The 19,844-nt window shown below is 41.5% G+C and overlaps 1 protein-coding gene across 2 annotated transcripts in view; it reads right to left on the reverse strand.

Moving 5' to 3' along the window:
• The window catches only part of LOC126248973 (caspase activity and apoptosis inhibitor 1-like), a 190,931-nt gene that overhangs the window by 110,379 nt on the left and 60,708 nt on the right, over positions 1–19,844 (reverse strand). For both annotated transcript variants that reach the window (XM_049950527.1, XM_049950528.1), the window contains one exon: positions 7,658–7,742. In XM_049950527.1, the coding sequence (XP_049806484.1) occupies positions 7,658–7,742 (85 nt within the window). The remainder of the gene's footprint in view (positions 1–7,657; positions 7,743–19,844) is intronic.

Consider the following 19,844-nt stretch of genomic DNA (forward strand, 5'->3'; position numbering starts at 1 on the left):
CGTCAGCATACAGGGAAGCGGAGACAGAATTACCCACGGCTGCAGCGAGCCTGTTAATGGCTATTAAAAACAGGCAGACACTTAAAACAGAACCCTGTGGCACACCGTTCTCCTGGACGTGGGAAGAACTATATGAGGCCGTGACTTGCACGCGGAAGGTACGATACGACAGAAAATTGCGGATAAAGATCGGCAGAGGGCCCCGAAGACCCCATCCATGAAGCGTAGAAAGGATGTTATGACGCCATGTCGTATCGTACGCCTTCTGCATGTCGAAAAAGACAGCGACCAGGTGCTGACGGCGGGCAAAGGCAGTACGGATGGCCGATTCCAGGCTCACCAGATTGTCGGCGACGGAGCGGCCTTTACGGAACCCACCCTGAGATGGCGCCAGAAGGCCCCGAGACTCCAGTACCCAAGTCAAGCGCCGGCTCACCATCCGTTCAAGCAACTTGCAAAGAACATTGGTGAGGCTAATGGGACGGTAGTTGTCCACGTCCAAAGGGTTCTTGCCAGGCTTCAGAATAGGGATAACAATACTTGCCCGCCATTGTGACGGAAATGCACCCTCGACCCAAATACGGTTGTAAAGGTCGAGGAGGCGTCGCTTGCAGTCCACTGAAAGGTGTTTCAGCATCTGACAGTGGATGCGATCTGGCCCGGGAGCGGTATCAGGGCAAGCGGCAAGTGCACTGTGAAATTCCCACTCACTGAATGGAGCATTGTAGGATTCAGAATGGTGGGTGCGAAAAGAAAGGCTCCGACGTTCCATCCGCTCTTTAATGGAGCGGAAGGCCAGTGAGTAATTGGTAGAAGCGGAACTAAGAGTAAAATGCTCTGCCAAGCTGTTGGCTATTTCGTCAGAGTCTGTACAAACTGCTCCATTCAGTGAGAGCGCAGGGACGCTGATAGGGGTCTGATAGCCTTAGAGGCGACGGATCTTGGTCCAGACCTGCGATGGAGAGACGTGGAGACCAATGGTGGACACATACCGCTCCCAGCACTCCTGCTTGCTTTGGCGGATAAGGCGGCGGGCCCGCGCACGCAGTCGTTTGAAGGTGATGAGGTGTTCAATGCAGGGATGTCGCTTGTGATGCTGTAGCGCCCGCCGGCGATCTTTAATGGCTGCAGCGATCTCAGGCAACCACCAAGGCACAGTACGCTGCCGAGGGGACCCAGAAGAACAGGGAATGGCAGATTCGGCGGCAGTAACGATGCCGGTGTTGACCGATTGAACCACCGCATCAATGTCATCATTAGAGAGAGGCTCAATAGCGGCAGTGGAGGAGAACAAGTCCCAGTCAGCCTTATTCATAGCCCATCTGCTAGGGTGCCCAGAAGAGTGACGCTGTGGTAGTGACAGAAAGATCGGAAAGTGGTCACTACCACACAGGTCGTCATGCACTCTCCATTGGACAGACGGTAAGAGGCTAGGGCTACAGATCGAAAAGTCAATGGCGGAGTATGTGCCATGCACCACACAGAAGTGTGTGCAGGCACCATCATTTAAAATCGAGAGATCGAGCTGCGACAATAAATGCTCAACGGTGGCGCCACGACCTGTTGCCACTGACCCACCCCACAGAGGGTTATGGGCGTTGAAGTCACCCAGTAACAAGAAAGGTGGCGGCAATTGGGCTATCAGTGGAGCCAGGACATGCTGCGAGACATCACCATCCGGTGGAAGGTAAAGACTGCAGATGGTAACAGCCTGTGGCGTCCACACCCGAACAGCGACAGCCTCTAAAGGTGTCTGGAGAGGGACAGACTTGCTGTGCAGAGTGTGAAGGACATAGAGGCAGAAGCCACCAGACACCCTTTCATAAGCTGCCCGGTTCTTATAATAACCCCGATAGCCACGGAGGGCGGGGGTTCGCATTGTTGGAAACAAAGTTTCCTGAAGAGCAATGCAGAAGAAAGGGTGAAGGCTGATAAGTTGTCGGAGCTCAGTTAGATGGTGGAAGAAACCGCTGCAGTTCCACTGGAGGACGATATTGTCCATGGCTGAGAAAGGCGTGAAGGGTCTGGGAAGGCAATTTACGCCACTTGTTCACTCACTGCCACCGATTCAGTACCCGTGCGAGTGACATCCATGGCGTCTGAGGGACCGGCGAGATCAAGGTCCTCAGCGGACACCAGAATCTCGACCTCATCCTCAGACGCAGAGCTCGATGGGTGCGGTGGGGTCGGTGCCACCGCAAGTTCTTTGGCCTTAGAGGTCTTTCTCTTGGACTTCTCTCGCTGAACCTTGGGTTTCACCGGCTGGGAAGGCTTCACCGATTCAGTCTCCGGGATGGAGGAGGTTCGTGAAGCCCTACGCCCGGCCGCTGGTGGGGACTTATGTCACTGGCGGCCGTCACCCTTCCCACTGGTGGAAGCCTGGGAAGGGAGGGACCCAAGGGAACCCTTACGGGCGAGAGTAGCCGAAGAAGTTAGACGCTTCTCCGGCTGACAGGTGGGAGGATGTTGCTCCTGAGATAGGTGGTGCAGGAGCAACCGGTGCCCACGGGCAAGGGGGCAGGGGGAGTCGTACTGCTCATCGAGCTGGCTGGAAGTCTCGAAACTGATGGGGCTAGCACAGTTGTTGTAGCAGATGCGTAAGAAGATGTCATTCTCACAGGATGGAGTCTGTCATATTTCCTTTTGGCCTCAGTGTAGGTCAGTCGGTCCAGGGTCTTATATTCCATGATTTTGCGCTCTTTCTGAAATACTTTGCAGTCAGGCGAGCAAGGTGAATGATGCTCTCCGCAGTTGACACAGATGGGAGGTGGGGCACATGGAGTATTGGGATGTGATGTGCGTCCGCAATCTCGACATGTGAGGCTGGAAGTGCAGCGGGAAGACATATGGCCGAACTTCCAGCACTTAAAGCACCGCATCCGGGGAGGGATATAGGGCTTGACGTCACAACGGTAGACCATCACCTTGACCTTCTCCGGTGACGTATCACCCTCGAAGGCCAAGATGAAGGCACCGGTAGCAACCTGATTGTCCTTCGGACCCCGATGAACGCGCCGGACAAAAAGGACACCTCTATGCTCTAAGTTGGCGCGCAGCTCGTCATCAGACTGAAAAAGTAGGTCCCTATGGAAAATAACACCCTGGACCATATTTAAACTCTTATGTGGTGTAATGGTAACGTTAACATCCCCCAACTTGTCACAAGCAAGTAACCTGCGTGACTGGGCGGAGGATGCCGTTTGTATCAGTACTGACCCAGAGCGCATTTTGGACAAGCACTCCACCTCTCCAAACTTGTCCTCTAAATGCTTGACGAAGAACTGAGGCTTTGTCGATAGAAAAGACTCCCCATCAGCTCTCGTGCAAACTAAGAATTGGGGCGAAAAACTGTTACCTCCATCCTGAGACTTACGCTCCTCCCACGGCGTGGCCAAAGGATCGTGAAGCCCTACGCCCGTCCGCTGGTGGGGAGTTATGCCACTGGCGGCCGTCACCCTTCCCACTGGTGGAACGTTTTCGGATTGTACTTCTGAGCATTAAATTGAGCCCGAGAACGTTTAGAGACTGCTGACGGCTGGCCGCCAGCAAGAGATGATGTACCACGCTTCATTGCGGGTCATCCGCCCTGATACCACCTACTCCGACCAAGGGCCCTCCCCACGGGCGCCACCCAGCCGCAGCAATAGCCACCTGGCAGGATGGCCATTGCCGGGAGTCCTCATGCCCCAGGGAGACGGGCATCTACGCCTTGGCATACGTGGGGAGTTAACGGCGCAGGCATCAGTAGAGCGATCCCTGTGTTGTCAGGGGGCTACAACCAACAGGGTACATGGCGGCCCCACCACAACGGACTGGCTACCATGCTGGATGTTAGGTGACATGTGGTCCATGGTCGCCATCAGTGCAGAAAGTGGCACTGCACAGCGCAATGTGGAAAGTGCACACAGGAACATATCCATGCCCAAGAGATGGAGAGCGGGCAGGACAGCAATGCAACGACAACGAAGCTGGTGAAAGGTCGGATCGCTAGATGGACACAATGCACCAAGTACGGCGCCCTTCCCCAATCGGCTCGCTCTTCGGAAAAATTTTGAGAGATGGAGGTCAAACCCAACAGGGGACCATCACATACGGCCGAAAAGTTTGAGACTCCTTTTAGTCGCCTCTTACGACAGGCAGGAATACAGCGGGCCTATTCATACCCCCGAACCCGCAGGGGGTCAGGAAATGAGACACTGACAGTAGCGGATGAGTTTAGCTATTGGGCAGCAAAATAATTGATAGTGAATGAAGTAGAGAAGATATGAAATGCCGATTGGCTATAGCAACTAAAGCATTTCTGGAAAAGAAGAATTTGTGAACACCTAATGTCAATTTAAACATTAGGATGTCTTTCTGAAGGTATTTGTCTGGAGAGGAGGTGGGTACAGAAGTGAAACATGGACAGTAAACATTTCACGCAATAAGAGAGAGAAGCTTTTGAAATTTGGTAGTACATAACAATGCTGAAGCTTTAATGTGAAGATCAGATAATGAAGAGGTACTGAATTGGGAAGAAAATAAATTTATGGCACAATTTGAATAAAAGAAGGGATAGGTTGTTGATGGGACACTCCTACGGCATTGTCGTCAATGAATCATCAGTTTTGCAATGGAGGGAAGAGTGTGTGTGTGGGGGGGGGGGGGGGGGGGGGGACTAAGGATTTACTATAGAAGGGAGGTTTAAGTGGATGCAGGTTGCAGTAGTTATGCAGAGCTGAAGAGCCTTGCACAGGGTAGACTAGCATTGATAGAAGAATTTTAAATTCTATTTGCAACCGGGTGGCTGGAAATCTGTGACATAGTAATTAACTACGGTTGCTGATCACAGCCATGTTCAAAACATTGAGAAATACATCAAACCAGCTTTCAGACTGAAGACCACAACAATATTGAAATAATACTTACATTGTATATCCACCATAAGATTATATTTCAAATGGCTGGCTCATACTCTGAGGAGACTACAACAAATAGGTTTATACTGCTCTGTAATACTGTTGGGGATCTGTTGGTCCTCACACAGAAAAAACACACATTGATCCTAACTTTGTATTCAATTTCTCAGGCATATCAGCAATCCTACCTGATATTATTTATTCATGTAGATAAGTTTTGAAATTGTGCATTAGTTCATGGAATGGAGTTCTAGTAAGTCATTTTTAAATAGGGCTTCTATTGTCTGTTTTTAAAAGAAGTCTATGGCTGAGCCATTTACAATTCTTTCAAAAACTAAGTACATACAACTTATAACAATACTACAGTCTCTTTAAAAAAAAGTTACACAAAACGAAGTTTGTTTTTCAAAATAAATTTTCTGTGTGCCATAAAAAACAAAAATCTCATCTCATTTTCATAAAAGTTTCACTTCTGCCACATTGCAATTTACTACCAAACCAGAAACATTTTTCACAATTTTTAACTGCAAGGTGGCTGACAAATATTACAAAGTCTCACTGTAATTCCTACGAAAATCTTCACAACTTTCAAACGCAGACGCACTCTTACTAGTGAAGTAGGAAGATAGCTTCCATTGTGAGCTTAGAGTGACACATGTTGCCAGATTCTATGAAGTTCAATTACCAGGTAACAGGTAATAATCAAAGTTTAAACCTCACACATCTCCTATAGCAAATATATTGAACACATCACCTGAGGCATTTGCCACACTAGCGATATGGACTCTGCCTCTCTACACACAACACAATTTTCTTGCTGGTGGCTGACTAAAATTACATACGTTACAGCTTCTCAGGTCCCAACATATGTCAGCCAGTTCTTTCAAAATTGGTTACAGCTGACTTACCTCAGAACATCTGCACTGTATCACTTCCCATCACACAGTAGCTATCAACATGAGACGACAAAACTACTGTCCTTTCATGAAACTGATTGCAGTGAACCACTGGCAAAATAACTTTGAAAACTGATAAACTTTCGCTATACATAGTTACTCAAAAAACAAAAAGGAACCACATTGTCTCCAAATTTAGCTTGACATTTCTACAAATTAACACAGGATGGATATTATTTTATGGTCTCTATTGATGTTATTAGTTTACTGTACTGAACTGAATCTGTAATTCTATAAAAATGATTGAAAACACTAATAATTAGTGCACATCTAATCTGAGATCAATATGTTTTTCAGGAAGTTGTTTTTAGATAGACACAGGTCTTATTCCATAGTTGCAAAACTTTCCCCCTCTATATACACTGCTGGGGAAAAAAAGTATACCCGCAAAGACGACATCGATTTTATTCCGATGACGGCATATGCCTCCTGAGGGATGGTAGATGTACTGATAACGGCTTCAACATTGTCCTCCTGCAGACAGCACAGTGGCATAGTTACCAGAGTGCCATCTGTGTCTACCCTTTAACAGTGAATGCTGACAAACAGAAGGTTGCAAGCATGTGAAGCAAGCAGCCAACCATCCCACGGAAATGCACTCTTGCTTTCTACAGCCAACTGAGCGAGTTTGAATGGGGTCAAATTGTAGCCTTCCGAGCAGAGGGTGGTCCTCTTGCAGAACTGTCACACGAGTTGGATAAGCTATGTCAGTTGTGCAGTGATGCTGGTATCACTGGTCACATTAACTTTCTCACGGCCCTGGACAAGGCTATGGATATCCACACAGCACACTAACCAGGGCTCGGTACATGCTGAATGTTATTAGACCCGTTCTTTTGCCACTCTTTTAACAGGAAGGTGATGTGTAGTTCCAACAGGATAATGCTCACCCACACACAGCCCACGAAACTCAATGTGCTTTGCAAGATGTGCAGGATCTTCCCTGGCCATCTCAATCTCCAGACTTGTCTCAAAGTCCAACATAAGTGGGATATAATTGAACGAGAAGTGACTCTTGCGACTCATGAACCGACATCTCTTACAGAACTACGTGACCTGGTCAAGCAGGCTTGAATAACACACTCCACAACAGTATTTGCCATCTGTACGACTGACTGGATGCCAGAGTTAGCACCTGCATTGTCACCCGTAGAGGCTACACCACGTACTAATATGAATGTTCGGCACTGGTCGATACCGGGTACCTCAGAACCACTTGTGCTACTGATCTGTAAATGTAATAATTTTATGTACTCCATAAATCTCTAGCGAATTGTAAACCTTTAAAAGGGTGTCCAAAGTTTTTCTGGCAGTGTATTTCAAACAATACTGATAACTACTAATTTCACTGCTTAACAACTCAATGCAGAAAACAATACTGCCTCTACTGATTTAATCAATTAATCAAATTTTTAGGATGAAACAATTTTGCAATGAAATTGTGTAATTCTACTATGTTCTCTGCAGTGGCCAAACAATAGAAGAAATTATTGATTGGGATGAGGTCAGATCATTATATTCAACTAAGACAACATTCCAATAGAAAAGCCAATTATGAGATGTTATGTCTCATTTCTGGCAAAATACCTTCACAAAATGATATTATCAATAGATCTATAGACTAACAACTCTTTACTAATATTCTGAATACAAGAATTGTGAAATTAAGTGCTACCAATATGATTCTTGGGTGTTTCAAAAGTGAAGGGTATGTTAAAGCAGAGATTGTATCTTTATGCAGTGACAGCAGCAAAACAACAGTCAAGTACTGTTTACAAACTTTCATATAGATATCTTACTAACCTTCCAAAATTGACTTTAAAGCTTCATCTGTAAGACTACAAAGCTCTTCATAGCAGATTATCTTCAATTCATCAAGTGTAGCATCCTGAAGAGAAAAACTATTTCAATAGTGAATTTAAGAAATGACACAAATAAAAAGATATTAAGATAGCATCCAAGGGAAATGTGATAATTGTTGGTTAACAAGAGAATGACTTAGTCACAGCCATTACTCCTACACAAATATCAAGAAATACTTAAGGAAAAAATTTTAAAATGTCACTTGCAAAGGTGCACCAGATTTTCCAGCTATAACATATGAATAATTACTGTAGATACATCATAACACAAAGAAATTATTCACAAATACAGAAATCATTTCTAAATCTATGGAAATTCACTCATTCACACTTATCAAAAAGCAAATATGAATTAATACAATATGCTGGTTTGACTATGTACATACGAAGCAAACGCTGGAATTCCAATCTGTGCTGTGGCATATGGCCCCTTTTCCCTTCATCACCACCAAAATACTAACCGCAAAATAACCTCATTAAAAAAACTAGCTTATTGAAGGTATCAATAACTTGGAACACCTGCTGCTGGAATGGAAGGTAGTGGATTGGATTGGATTGGATTGGATTGGATTGGAGCGACAAGTAAGAACATCTTCAAAAGATTAAATTAGTGTGCAGTGTGTCAACAAAATAGCATAGCTAACTAAGTGTCTATCTTCTTTGCCATGTGTAACACTGGGCACAAGGCAGATGTAGTAGTAGTAGTAGTAGTAGTAGTAGCAGCAGCAGCAGCAGCAGCAGCAGCTTTATTCATCCATAGATCTCTTTTTATAAGGATATAGGACATGTCAAATAAGTTAATTTGTATAAACATACATTTACAAATTTCTAGTTAGAGATATCCTTAGATTTACTCCTGGTATACAATACTTTTTTTACAAATAACTTATTCAATAATGTAATGCCACACTGTTCACTCATATTTCACTATCAGTCACTGCACACACTATACACACACACATTGTTTCATAACACCACACACACACACACACACACACACACACACACACACACACACACACACTAGTGATCTCTGGGCCATTTTCTGTACCACAACTTCCAATTTGCTATCCTGAAAAACTGAGTCAGCATCCCTCTATAATGTGTGAAGTGTTGAGCTCAGAAAGAGGAAGAGGTGTTAGTATTGTACAATGCATAGCTTGGGGGTAAGTTTTTCTAGAAAAGGAAAAAAGAAGGAAAAAACAGTGTGAAGTTGTTATGTGGAATGTTGGATATTTTATACTCATTACTATTACTCTACTGGATATTAAAATTGCTACACCACGAAGATGATGTGCTACAGACCCGAAATTTAACTGACAGGAAGAAGATGCTGTGATATGCAAATGATTAGCTTTTCAGAGCATTCACACAAGGTTGGCGCCGGTGGCGACACCTACAACATGCTGACATGAGGAAAGTTTCCAACCGATTTCTCATACACAAACAGCAGTTGACCGGCGTTGCCTGGTGAAACATTGTTGTGATGCCTCGTGTAAGGAGGAGAAATGCGTACCATCACGTTTCCGACTTTGATAATGGGTGGATTGTAGCCTATCGCGATTGCGGTTTATCGTATCGCGACACCGTTGCTCGTGTTGGTAGAGATACAATGACTGTTAGCAGAATATGGAATCGGTGGGTTCAGGAGGGTATTACGTAATGCCGTGCTGGATCCCAATGGCCTCGTATCACTAGCAGTTGAGATGACAGACATTTTATCCACATGGCTGTAACGGATCGTGCAGCCACGTCTCGATCCCTGAGTCAACAGATGGGGACGCTTGCAAGACAACAACCATCTGCACGAACAGTTCAACAACGTTTGCAGCAGCATGGACTATCTGCTTCAAGACCATGGCTGCGGTTACCCTTGACGCTGCATCACAGGCAGGAGCGCCTGCGATGGTGTACTCAATGACGAACATGGGTGCACGAATGGCAAAACGTCATTTTTTCGGATGAATCCAGGTTCTGTTGACAGCATCATGATGGTCGCATCCATGTTTGGCGACATTGCGGTGAACGCACATTGGAAGCGGGTACTCGTCATCGCCATACTGGCATATCACCTGGCGTGATGGTATGGGGTGCCACTGGTTAGACGTCTCGGTCACCTCTTGTTCGCATTGACGTCACTTTGAACAGTGGATGTTACATTTCAGGTGTGTTAAGACCCGTGGCTCTACCCTTCATTCGATCCCTGCGAAACCCTACATTTCAGCAGGATAATGCACGACCGCATGTTGCAGGTCCTGTACGGGCCTTTCTGGATACAGAAAATGTTCGACTGCTGCCCTGGCCAGCACATCCTCCAGATATCTCACCAACTGAAAACGTCTGGTCAATGGTGGCTGAGCAACCAGCTCATCACAATACGCCAGTCACTACTCTTGATGAACTGTGGGATCGTGTTGAAGCTGCATGGGCAGCTCTACCTGTACACACCATCCAAGCTCTATTTGACTCAATGCCTAGGTGTATCAAGGCCGTTATTACGGCCAGACGTGGTTGTTATGGGTACTGATTTCTCAGGATCTCTGCACCCAAATTGCGTGAAAATGTAATCGCATGTCAGTTCTAGTATAATATATTTGTCCAATGAATAGCCATTTATCATCTGCATTTCTTCTTGGTGTAGCAATTTTAATGGCCAGTAGTGTATTTTTTTGTATAACGTTTTTTAACCGAACCCCAACTCTGTTTTATCTAAGTAATCCTTCAATGTATCACATAACAGGTACTTCTTAGCTGTCTTTTTAAATAAGTGTATTTTTGCAATTTCTTTACCTTCTTTTGTAATTTATTGTACAGTTTTATTCCTTGGTAAAAAATGCTGTTTTGAGTTTTAGGTTTATTTTTTCTTAGCAAATGTAAGTTGAGTCTAACTCTTTTTCCATGATCATGGACAGAACTGTTTGTGCAGTAATTACCAATGTTATTTTTGATGTGTACAACTGACTGGTAAATATATTCACACGGAGCAGTTGAAATCCCCAGTGTTTTAACCACATCTTTACAATGAGCTCGACTACCATTTTTGGTTATGATTCTCATGGCTCTTTTCTGTAGTTTGAAAATTGTGTTCATATTTTGTGCACGTGTTCTGCAAAAGAGAATGGCATAGCCGAGAATTGAGTGTACATATGAATAGTACGTAACTAAAAGACACTGCATGTTACACACTGATGATAGGATTCTAAGGGCATAAAAATGCTGATGACATTCTGTTTGCAAGTTCCTTTGTGTGTTCACACCACTTCAACTGAGAATCAATATTCATTCCTAGAAATTTTACATGTATTACACAGTCAATAGAGGTGCCATCTACATTCAATTTAACATTGTCATTTTCCCTCTTCAAACTGAAATTCATGCCATTAGTTTTCTTTATATTCAATTTCATTTTATTGCTTATTGACCAGTCATAAACTACCTCGAGAGCTTCATTTGCTTTCTCTGCAATGAGTTCTCTTATTTTCTCAGTGACCATAATACTGCTGTCATCAGTGAAGAGAATTTTTTCACCATGAGTAACACTACTGGCAAAGTCATTGGTGTGTATCAGGAACACTATTGGTCCTAATATGCTACCTTGCGGAACTCATATATTAATGTATTTTGGCTCTGATAAGTGTTTTAGTAAATGTTTAGATCTATTTGTAGTGTGTGTTATCTCTACTCTTTGTACCCTATCTGCTAGGTATAATCAAAACCAGTCATTAGCTACCCCTCTTATTCCAAATGCTTCTAATTTATTTAATAGAATCTTATGGTCAACTGTATCAAAGGCCTTATAAAGATCCAAAAATATGCCTGTGACACACTCATCTTTGTCAAGAGCATCAAGTAAAACCTTTGTGAACTCTACTATGGCTGACTCCGTATTTTTGCCACTTCGGAAACCAAATTGTGATTCGTTTAAAATATTGTATTTATTCAAGTAATTCATTAATCTGCCTTTCATAACTGTTTCTATTATTTCTGAGAATGGTGACAGCATGGTAATGGGCCGGTAATTTTCTACATCATGTGCATTACCTTTCTTAAGCAAAGGTACAACTCTTGCCTGTTTTAACTGCTCCGGAAATGGCCCTGATGCAAAGGATTCATTTATTACATTTGTTAAGGGGCCTTGCATTATCTCTATGCATTGTTTTAGTACACACATTGGTACTTCATCTAAGCCTAATGACTTTATTTTTTAGTTTTTGAACAGTTTGCTTCATTCTCTGTGGTTGGAAATTACATCACTGTATTTAGTGCAACATTATTTACATGTGTTATATTTCTTTGGGGGAATTTTTGTTGTAATTTCTCTGCAATTCTTGAAAAATATTCATTTACGCAGTTTGCTAAGTGTTGTGGATCATTTATTACCCTAGCCCCCTCCCTTAGCGGTATGTTATTCTGCGTTCCTTTGCCTCTCCCCATTTCCTTTTTTATAACATCCCAGACTGATTTGCTTTTATTCTCTTCATTATATATTATTTTGTAATTAAATGACATTTTTGCAGCAATCAGCACCTTCCTATAGATGTTTTTGTATCCATGATAGAAATTTAAGAATTCTGGATTATTGCAGCTTTTTCATGGAACTGAGGTGTAAGAATGTGGGAGGACTTCTTAATACCTGCGGTTATTGATCTGTTTTTGTGAGACGTTGATGTAGACATGCATACTTTTGGAAATGCCTTTTCAAAGTTCAATGTAAATAATGTGGAAAATTTAGAGAATTTCATATTCACATTGGTTTCCCTATACACTTCATCATAGCTTTGTTTTGCAAGTTCCTTTGAAAAATCTTTTATTTTGATTTCTGATAGATGTTGTTTCTAGGCTTGTAGTTTAGGGAATGATCCGATGCCCGATTTTGCTGTTGTTATTTGACAGGGATGGTCTGATAGTCTGAGATCTTTTACAGCTAAATCACATTTTTTCCTGTCTATATTTGTGGTCACATGGTCAGTTACTGATGCAGTCGTTGTAGTAACCCTTGTTGCACTATTGACCAATAGGAACATAGCAAAACTTTTAAGGATATTTAAGAAGGTGCTGCTGGATTCATTTATGATATTAGTGTTGATGTTAATGTCCCCATACAGAATTATGTTTACCTTTGTACTTGAGACTTTATCTAGAAATTCTGTTAATTTATTGAAAAAAGTGCCAACACTACCACTGGGAGAGCTATACACACACAAAATGATTAATTTCTTGGTGGTATCAAAGCCCTGTTATTTCAATAGCTGATATTTCAAAGTGTTTGTCTTCACTTGCTGTACTGAGGTCATGTCTTGATTTGAAATGTGTTCCTTTTCAGATATAAATACATGATCCTCCATCCCTTGAAGCAGTTCTGCAGCACGTTTGTCCTTTCATAAGATGATAAGACTACATGTTGGATTTCTGTCTCTACACAAGTGCTCAGTAACATAAACTACTGTGCAGTTCAAAGACTGGAGCTCAACTTCGAATAGTTGTATTTTATTTTTTATTGATTGCATGTTTTGATGGAGGATTGTTAAGTCTGTGAAATGCCCCATGTTACTCTTTCCAATTGTTTGTTTTTCTTTGCGACATCTGGTATGTGTGATATTTAGAGTGTTGAAATCTGTCTTGTGAGTGAGTGTTTCAGTATGTTTTAAAGTGCTGGAGATATCCTTTTGGCAGGGGAACCTGTTGTCTGGATTCATCCTAAAAAAAGACTTACTTTTCCTACCCATGACAACAGGTATTGGACCATGTGTGGCCTGAGATCCACAACCTATACTTTCATGAATCAGTTGTGCCGATCTTCCCTTCCCAGTCCTGTTTATATGTAGGCCATGCCCAGTGAAACCCCACCTCTTGATTGTCCCAACGGGCACCAGAGAAACATGAGCAAGTTTGCTGCCCTCAGTGCCATCCCTAACCCCACACTGATTAGCCTAATAGCTCCATCAAGGTGTGGCGGATCATGACGCCGGAACAGATCAACAAAGTGTATGTTGGTGCCAAGAGTCGGGGAAGCTATCTTTTGCAAGTCACCACCTATGTCATATGCCCCACCCACTGTCACTACAGGGTCCTCTTTTATAAAGTCCTTATATAAAGACCCTAAGTCCTCTATCACATGACTTAGTCCTGCACATAGTGTGGCAAAAAGGGTGATCTGCCTTTGAGCATGATCATGAGCAAAATCCTAAACATGATATTGAGAAACAGTATGAAAATTCTTTAGTGCATTGCTTTGTACTATCCTACAGGTTCACTGGGCAGTAACAGAAACCTTGATCTAAAAAAACAGTCTTGTCAGAATTACAGCAAAATTATGATCACAATAGAATGCAGCAGTAAGTGCGTGTTCCAAATTGTCATTAATCACTTCCCTACTAGACAGAAAATGCTGCAGTGCATCAATGCCAGTTCCTTCCAAAGTATTTATGAACAAAGCCTGTATGGCACTGAATTTCACAGACATATGGAGAGTTGCATGCAAGGTACATTTCCTCGTTTCTGTCCAGAAAGTTGACAAATTACACTGGGTGAAGAAAGATAAAAAGGGGGGCCACAGAGGTCTGGAAATGAGTTCTCTGATCAGATAAATTACATTCATGCTTGTATAAGTCACGCATAGCATCACACTTACTGTAAACATCAGGAAACCTTATGACAATCTGACTACAAGGAAAGGAGGGTCTGCGGTGTTCTCGAGACATAAGTCTTCCCTCAAAAATTAACTTATTTGGCCAGCTTCGCCCGGTCGAAACAGTGAAATGTATGCTCTCATTTTGTCCCAGGTATGTTTCTTTCTCTCGTCATTTATAAGTCTTTCATGTCACAGTCTTCTAGTCTTCTCTCTCTCTCTCTCTCTCTCTCTCTCTCTCTCTCTCTCTCTCTCCCCCCCCCCCCCCCTTCCCATTCTTCCACCTCTTCTCTTAGTTTGTGGTCATCTGGCTGTAATTTGCCTTTATTGTTGGGCCTGTGATGTATAAATATAAACTGTGTGTTATTTTTATTCCCCCCCACCCACCCCATGTTATTTATGTCCCAATAATTTCTAAGTTTTGGGGTCTATATTAGATTTAATTTTGTATTGTGCTTGTTGTAATGAATGTAGTGTAAAATATGCAAATGCCTGGTTAGACATAAGAGAAGAACTATTGGCCATAATCTAATCAAGTTAAAAAATTTCTATTGGAAATAAATTTTATTTATCTAAAAATGGGTCTTTCAGTCATGGTGACAATGATCTAAAACTGTTGGCCAATGAGATTTCTCCCATTTCAATGTGGACAATGACATTGTATCTCTTTCTTGCAAAATGACAGTTGCCATAACTGCGATAACTCAGCACAAGTAGCATTTGCCAGCAATCATACATCAGAAATTATTCGTCTAATTCCCAAATAGCAACCCCACTAAAAATTCATGTACTGCCTAGAACAACAGATTGCTGTACATTTTACAAGCGAGCTACAAATTCTCTTGTTGGCTAAATGATTAGATTCAGCCCATCAATTTCTAAGCAGCACGGTCGAAAGGTATGTGGAATGTCGGGGTTCAAAAGTGTTTTGAGTGTCTTTATGGTATCTTACACAGGTTTTCTTTGATGGTCTATAAGGGTAATTATGAGTACCTTGTCACAAGCTGAACAAGCAGAGGAAGAGGGCTGACTTACTCAAATAATCGCAAAGGAAAGGGCTTCAAAACATTGGGGATGCAGAGAGAATGTTGGCCACACTTTTGTTATTGGTGGTTTCCCCCATACCAAAACAAGCATACATGCATCCCACTGGGATGTTCAGTTCCAAATCAATAGCTGTTGAGAATGGAACTCCAACCTGAGCATTCCACTTTAAACATAAGACCAAATGACAATCAGTGGTGTTGTTCTTCACAAAATTCAATCAAACACAGTCTGCCAGTAAAGTCTTTTGAGATCAAAAGGGGATACCATCAGTAGACTATGCCTGGTGGTACAACAAAAAATGCAGACTGGTACTGTAAACCATCAAAAAACATGAGACAAGCAATCCAGAAATGGAGAAGAAAATTTTGAGCAGTGCTCATCCACACATTACCTGACAAACTGTCACTCTCTTGCTAAAGTTTGAATGGAAAACCATCACCCACCCACCCTGTAATCTGGATGTGGCACACAGTGACTACCACCTGAAGGGCAATTCACCTCCAATGATGAAAGACAAGGTTCCATGCCTTCTCGATGACACAGTGGTGAGTTCGTATGAGGAAGGTATGCAAAAACTGTCACAGCATCTACAACATTGCATCAACCAAAATGAAAATTATGTAGAAAAATAGATAAAGGTACAACTTTTCAAACAGGGGTGTCCAACATATGGCCTGCGGACTGCATGAGGCCCAAAGCAGGTATTAAAAGTGGCCAAAGAAGTGAGCATCTATCACACAAAAATTCTGTGTATGTAAAGTTATGATAAATCAAATATTTTTGATATGACCCTCCTGCTGCATGATGCTATTCTCTCTCTCTAGTCTATTTTTTCTAGTGTTATGTATATTATGTGCAACCCAAGAATACTCCTCTTATTCCAATGTGGCCCAGGTAAGATAAAGGGTTAGACACATCTGCTTAAAAAATGATTTTAATATTACATAAAATAAAAGTTTTTTTGTATGTTTAAGGAAATAGGAAACCTTACTTTTTAGATTAGCCCCATTTGTGTTGCTTAGCCACCATGGGGACATTAATTAGACCAATTTCCTTTTTGCTATTTTGTTCATTACAAAGATACAAATAGCAGCATTTCTTTTTTAAGTAGCACCCTGTAATTTTTATATTGTAATCTGCTTCCTCTCCTCAAGATCTGTTCAAAAATGTATTACAGTATACCATACACAAAAACATGCCACTGTTAAAAATGTTAACTCAAAACTGACTGTTTCTCATGTCCTAGTACACAGTATGCGTAATCTGAATTAATGTAACTCTTCCAACTGCTGCAGTATACAGTAAACCAATGGAAAATTAGGGAAAATGCAAAGTGGTTATTCAGTCAATGGCCTTCAAGTTACAGGTTTTAGCATGTACAGTGCACACCAATGCAGAGAAGGTAGAATTGCTAGTCATCTATGGAGAATGAAAGTTAGCAAAACAATAATTGCAATAGTGTTTTCTGATTTACAATACAGGTACATATAGTGCAGTACTGTAGCACTTTTAAACAATATTTTGTACAGTCAAGGCAGCCCACAATTAAAAAATGCATCCTCATTACTTTTCTTTTATTGTAGTTGAAGGTACGTGTAATGGAACTCAGCTAGAGGAATTCTAGAGACACCTATATTCTGACAAGAATCAACTGTCTCAATGGATGATGTTTTTTCTTCTTCTGGTGTTTCAGGAAATGGAAAGCCTCAACCTAAGGCATCACAATCACTGTAGAACTTGCACAGATGAAGCTGCTGAAGTTGCTGTTCTTGTTCCTGTTGCAATGAATCTACACGTGAACACACGGCAGCTTCAACAGAAGATTAGCATTCATAACACCATTGTACATCAAATTATCAGTTGCGTCCCTATCATGAACACTTACACCATGAATTGGAGATGCATGAAAGATGTTGTCCAAAGCGATATTCCAACCATTCCACAGAACCTGCAGGAATGTATCATGCTTGCTTGTAATTCATATCAGCAGGCAACACTAGAAGTAGTGGTGAATTCTTCCATCCAATGCCTGGACCAGTGTATCACTATCCATGGTCACCACTTAGAGCACCTTTGAATATTCTACCTCTTTTTATGCCTATAATGGATTGCAGTACTACAAAAGGGTAACACAGACCACACTTTCTGTTTCTCATTAAGCTGGAGGTTATGTTTACGTGAATACATGATACAATTCTGAACTGGTCTTGAGGACAGGAAATGGATTAGCAAATAAAAATATAAGATGCTATTTAATTAAGACATACTGCTATTCATATCTTCATTGTGGCCAAAGTAACATGAAAGCCAATCACACTGGTTAATGACCCATGACAGTTAACATCATTTACTTCTAATTTTGCTTCTGGTCAAAAAAGTAATTTGAGGTGTTCAAAATAAAGGGACACCCTCTATGTATCTAAGAAAATTATCATTTATTGTTCTGTCTCAGTTGCACATTTTTGATCCGTTTACATGTTTCAATCATTCTAGATCATGTTCAGATCTAAAACAATGTAAAACTAAACATGTACCTATTTTACAATAATAGGGAAGACAACAATTGTACACAAACACAGAATTTACCTAAGTAGTTGTGTCAGACCCTGTCTTGGCTACTCAGAATTACGTATCAGAGTACAGTGTTTTGCAACTTTGGTCTTAGCATGCTCACAGTTCCCCTTTGTTCCATTTATAATTTTGCTATTTTATGCTGTTCACATTTTACACACTCGTTCTACATTATTAGTGTTTCAATGAGAATTTTTAGATAATTATACTTCTATAATTTTAGCACTACCTCTCTTGTTAACCCCCTCCCTGCTTCCTTTCCCCTCTCCCTATCAGTCTCACCACATTCCTCCCCCCCCCCCTTCCCCACATTCAACATATACATATTTAAAACACTGACCACAGTTGCAAAACACAGTACTCTGATACGTAGTTCTGAGCAGACAAGATGGGCTGCTGACACAACTACTTAGATAAATTCTACGTTTATGTACAGTTCTTGTCTTTTCTACTTAATATAAAATATTAGGTGGTACATATTTAGTTTCAACTTGTTTTAGATCTGAAGATGATCCAGAGTGATTGAAACATGTAATCTGGTTAAACATGCAAATGAGACGGAGCAAAAAATGTAATTATCTTAATTATCTCAACAGTTGCTGTAGCTCTCAAGACAATTACGTTGACTATAGAAACGCTTTATATATTGTCCATAACTTTTAGCACTTTGAGATAAATGGTCAGTTATGAATATTTAGTTCTTTATTGATCTTAGACCACTTGCACTTTATAGCAACCAGCCCACAGATCTGAAATAGGGGCAAAATGCTTATGATGTTCAACCAGTACTCTCTGTATGTTATTCTGCATAGTGTGCTTTTCATATAGGAAAGATGCCAAGTGTTTATCGATAAATCTTCTCCTATACAATCCAACACCATCTTCTTACACTCTAATATGTAAGCAATTCTTTGCTGAGAACCTCACACAGCTTTTTATTGCTAAAACTACAATTTACCATAAACTTCTATCCGTGGTGATAAAATTTCTTCCAATGCCTACAGCAAAACATTTTGGTTCAGCTTTCTGAGCACAACATCATGTTGCATCATCCATTACAGGTATCTGAGAACTTTTAACATTGCAGTGCATCAGCAATTGTGAATAATTTAATGATTATAAAGAATCCGCCTCAACTGCAAATAGAAACCGGATTTGACCTAGGTTTTGGCGCGGATAACCACGCCTTCTTCAGAACACACTAAAACTACAAACTGCCTAAAGAGACATGGTCCAACATTAATACATAATGCCCAAAAGTGCAAAAGACTTCCATAAAATGTGAAATAAATGGTACGTGTGTACCATGGCATTTGAGCTAAGTACAGCTATTGACATGGTACACACGTACCATTTATTTCACATTTTATGCGAGTCTTTTGCACTTTTGGGCATTCTGTATTAATGTTGGACCATGCATCTTTAGGCAGTTTGTGGTTTTAGTGTGTTCCGAAGAAGGCATTGTTATCTGTGCCAAAACCTAGATCAACATCCAGTTTCTATTTGCAATCAAGGCGGATGCTTTATAATCATTACATCACAGGTATGATAGCAAGTTCTTGTAATAACTCATCTCCCATCTTCAATAATCACTTATGAATTATAAACAGTACTAAACTCCACTGTGAACACATCAGAGATGAATGTTCATTGCTTTTAAAGGTTGCATCACCAACCTCAATGCAGCAGGCAATTGTATGTCAATGTAAGCAGTTTACAAACACGTGACTTCCACACATCACTTATTCATGATTACATGAACATTTATTTCTTACCTCTGATTCCGGATCTCTAAACTACTCAGTTTGGGACCCTCAGTCATCTATAATTTTGACTCTAAAGGTTTTGGTCTCTCTCTCTCTCTCTCTCTCTCTCTCTCTCT

This window comes from Schistocerca nitens, chromosome 3 (assembly GCF_023898315.1).
Source record: "Schistocerca nitens isolate TAMUIC-IGC-003100 chromosome 3, iqSchNite1.1, whole genome shotgun sequence".
NCBI lineage: Eukaryota > Metazoa > Arthropoda > Insecta > Orthoptera > Acrididae > Schistocerca > Schistocerca nitens.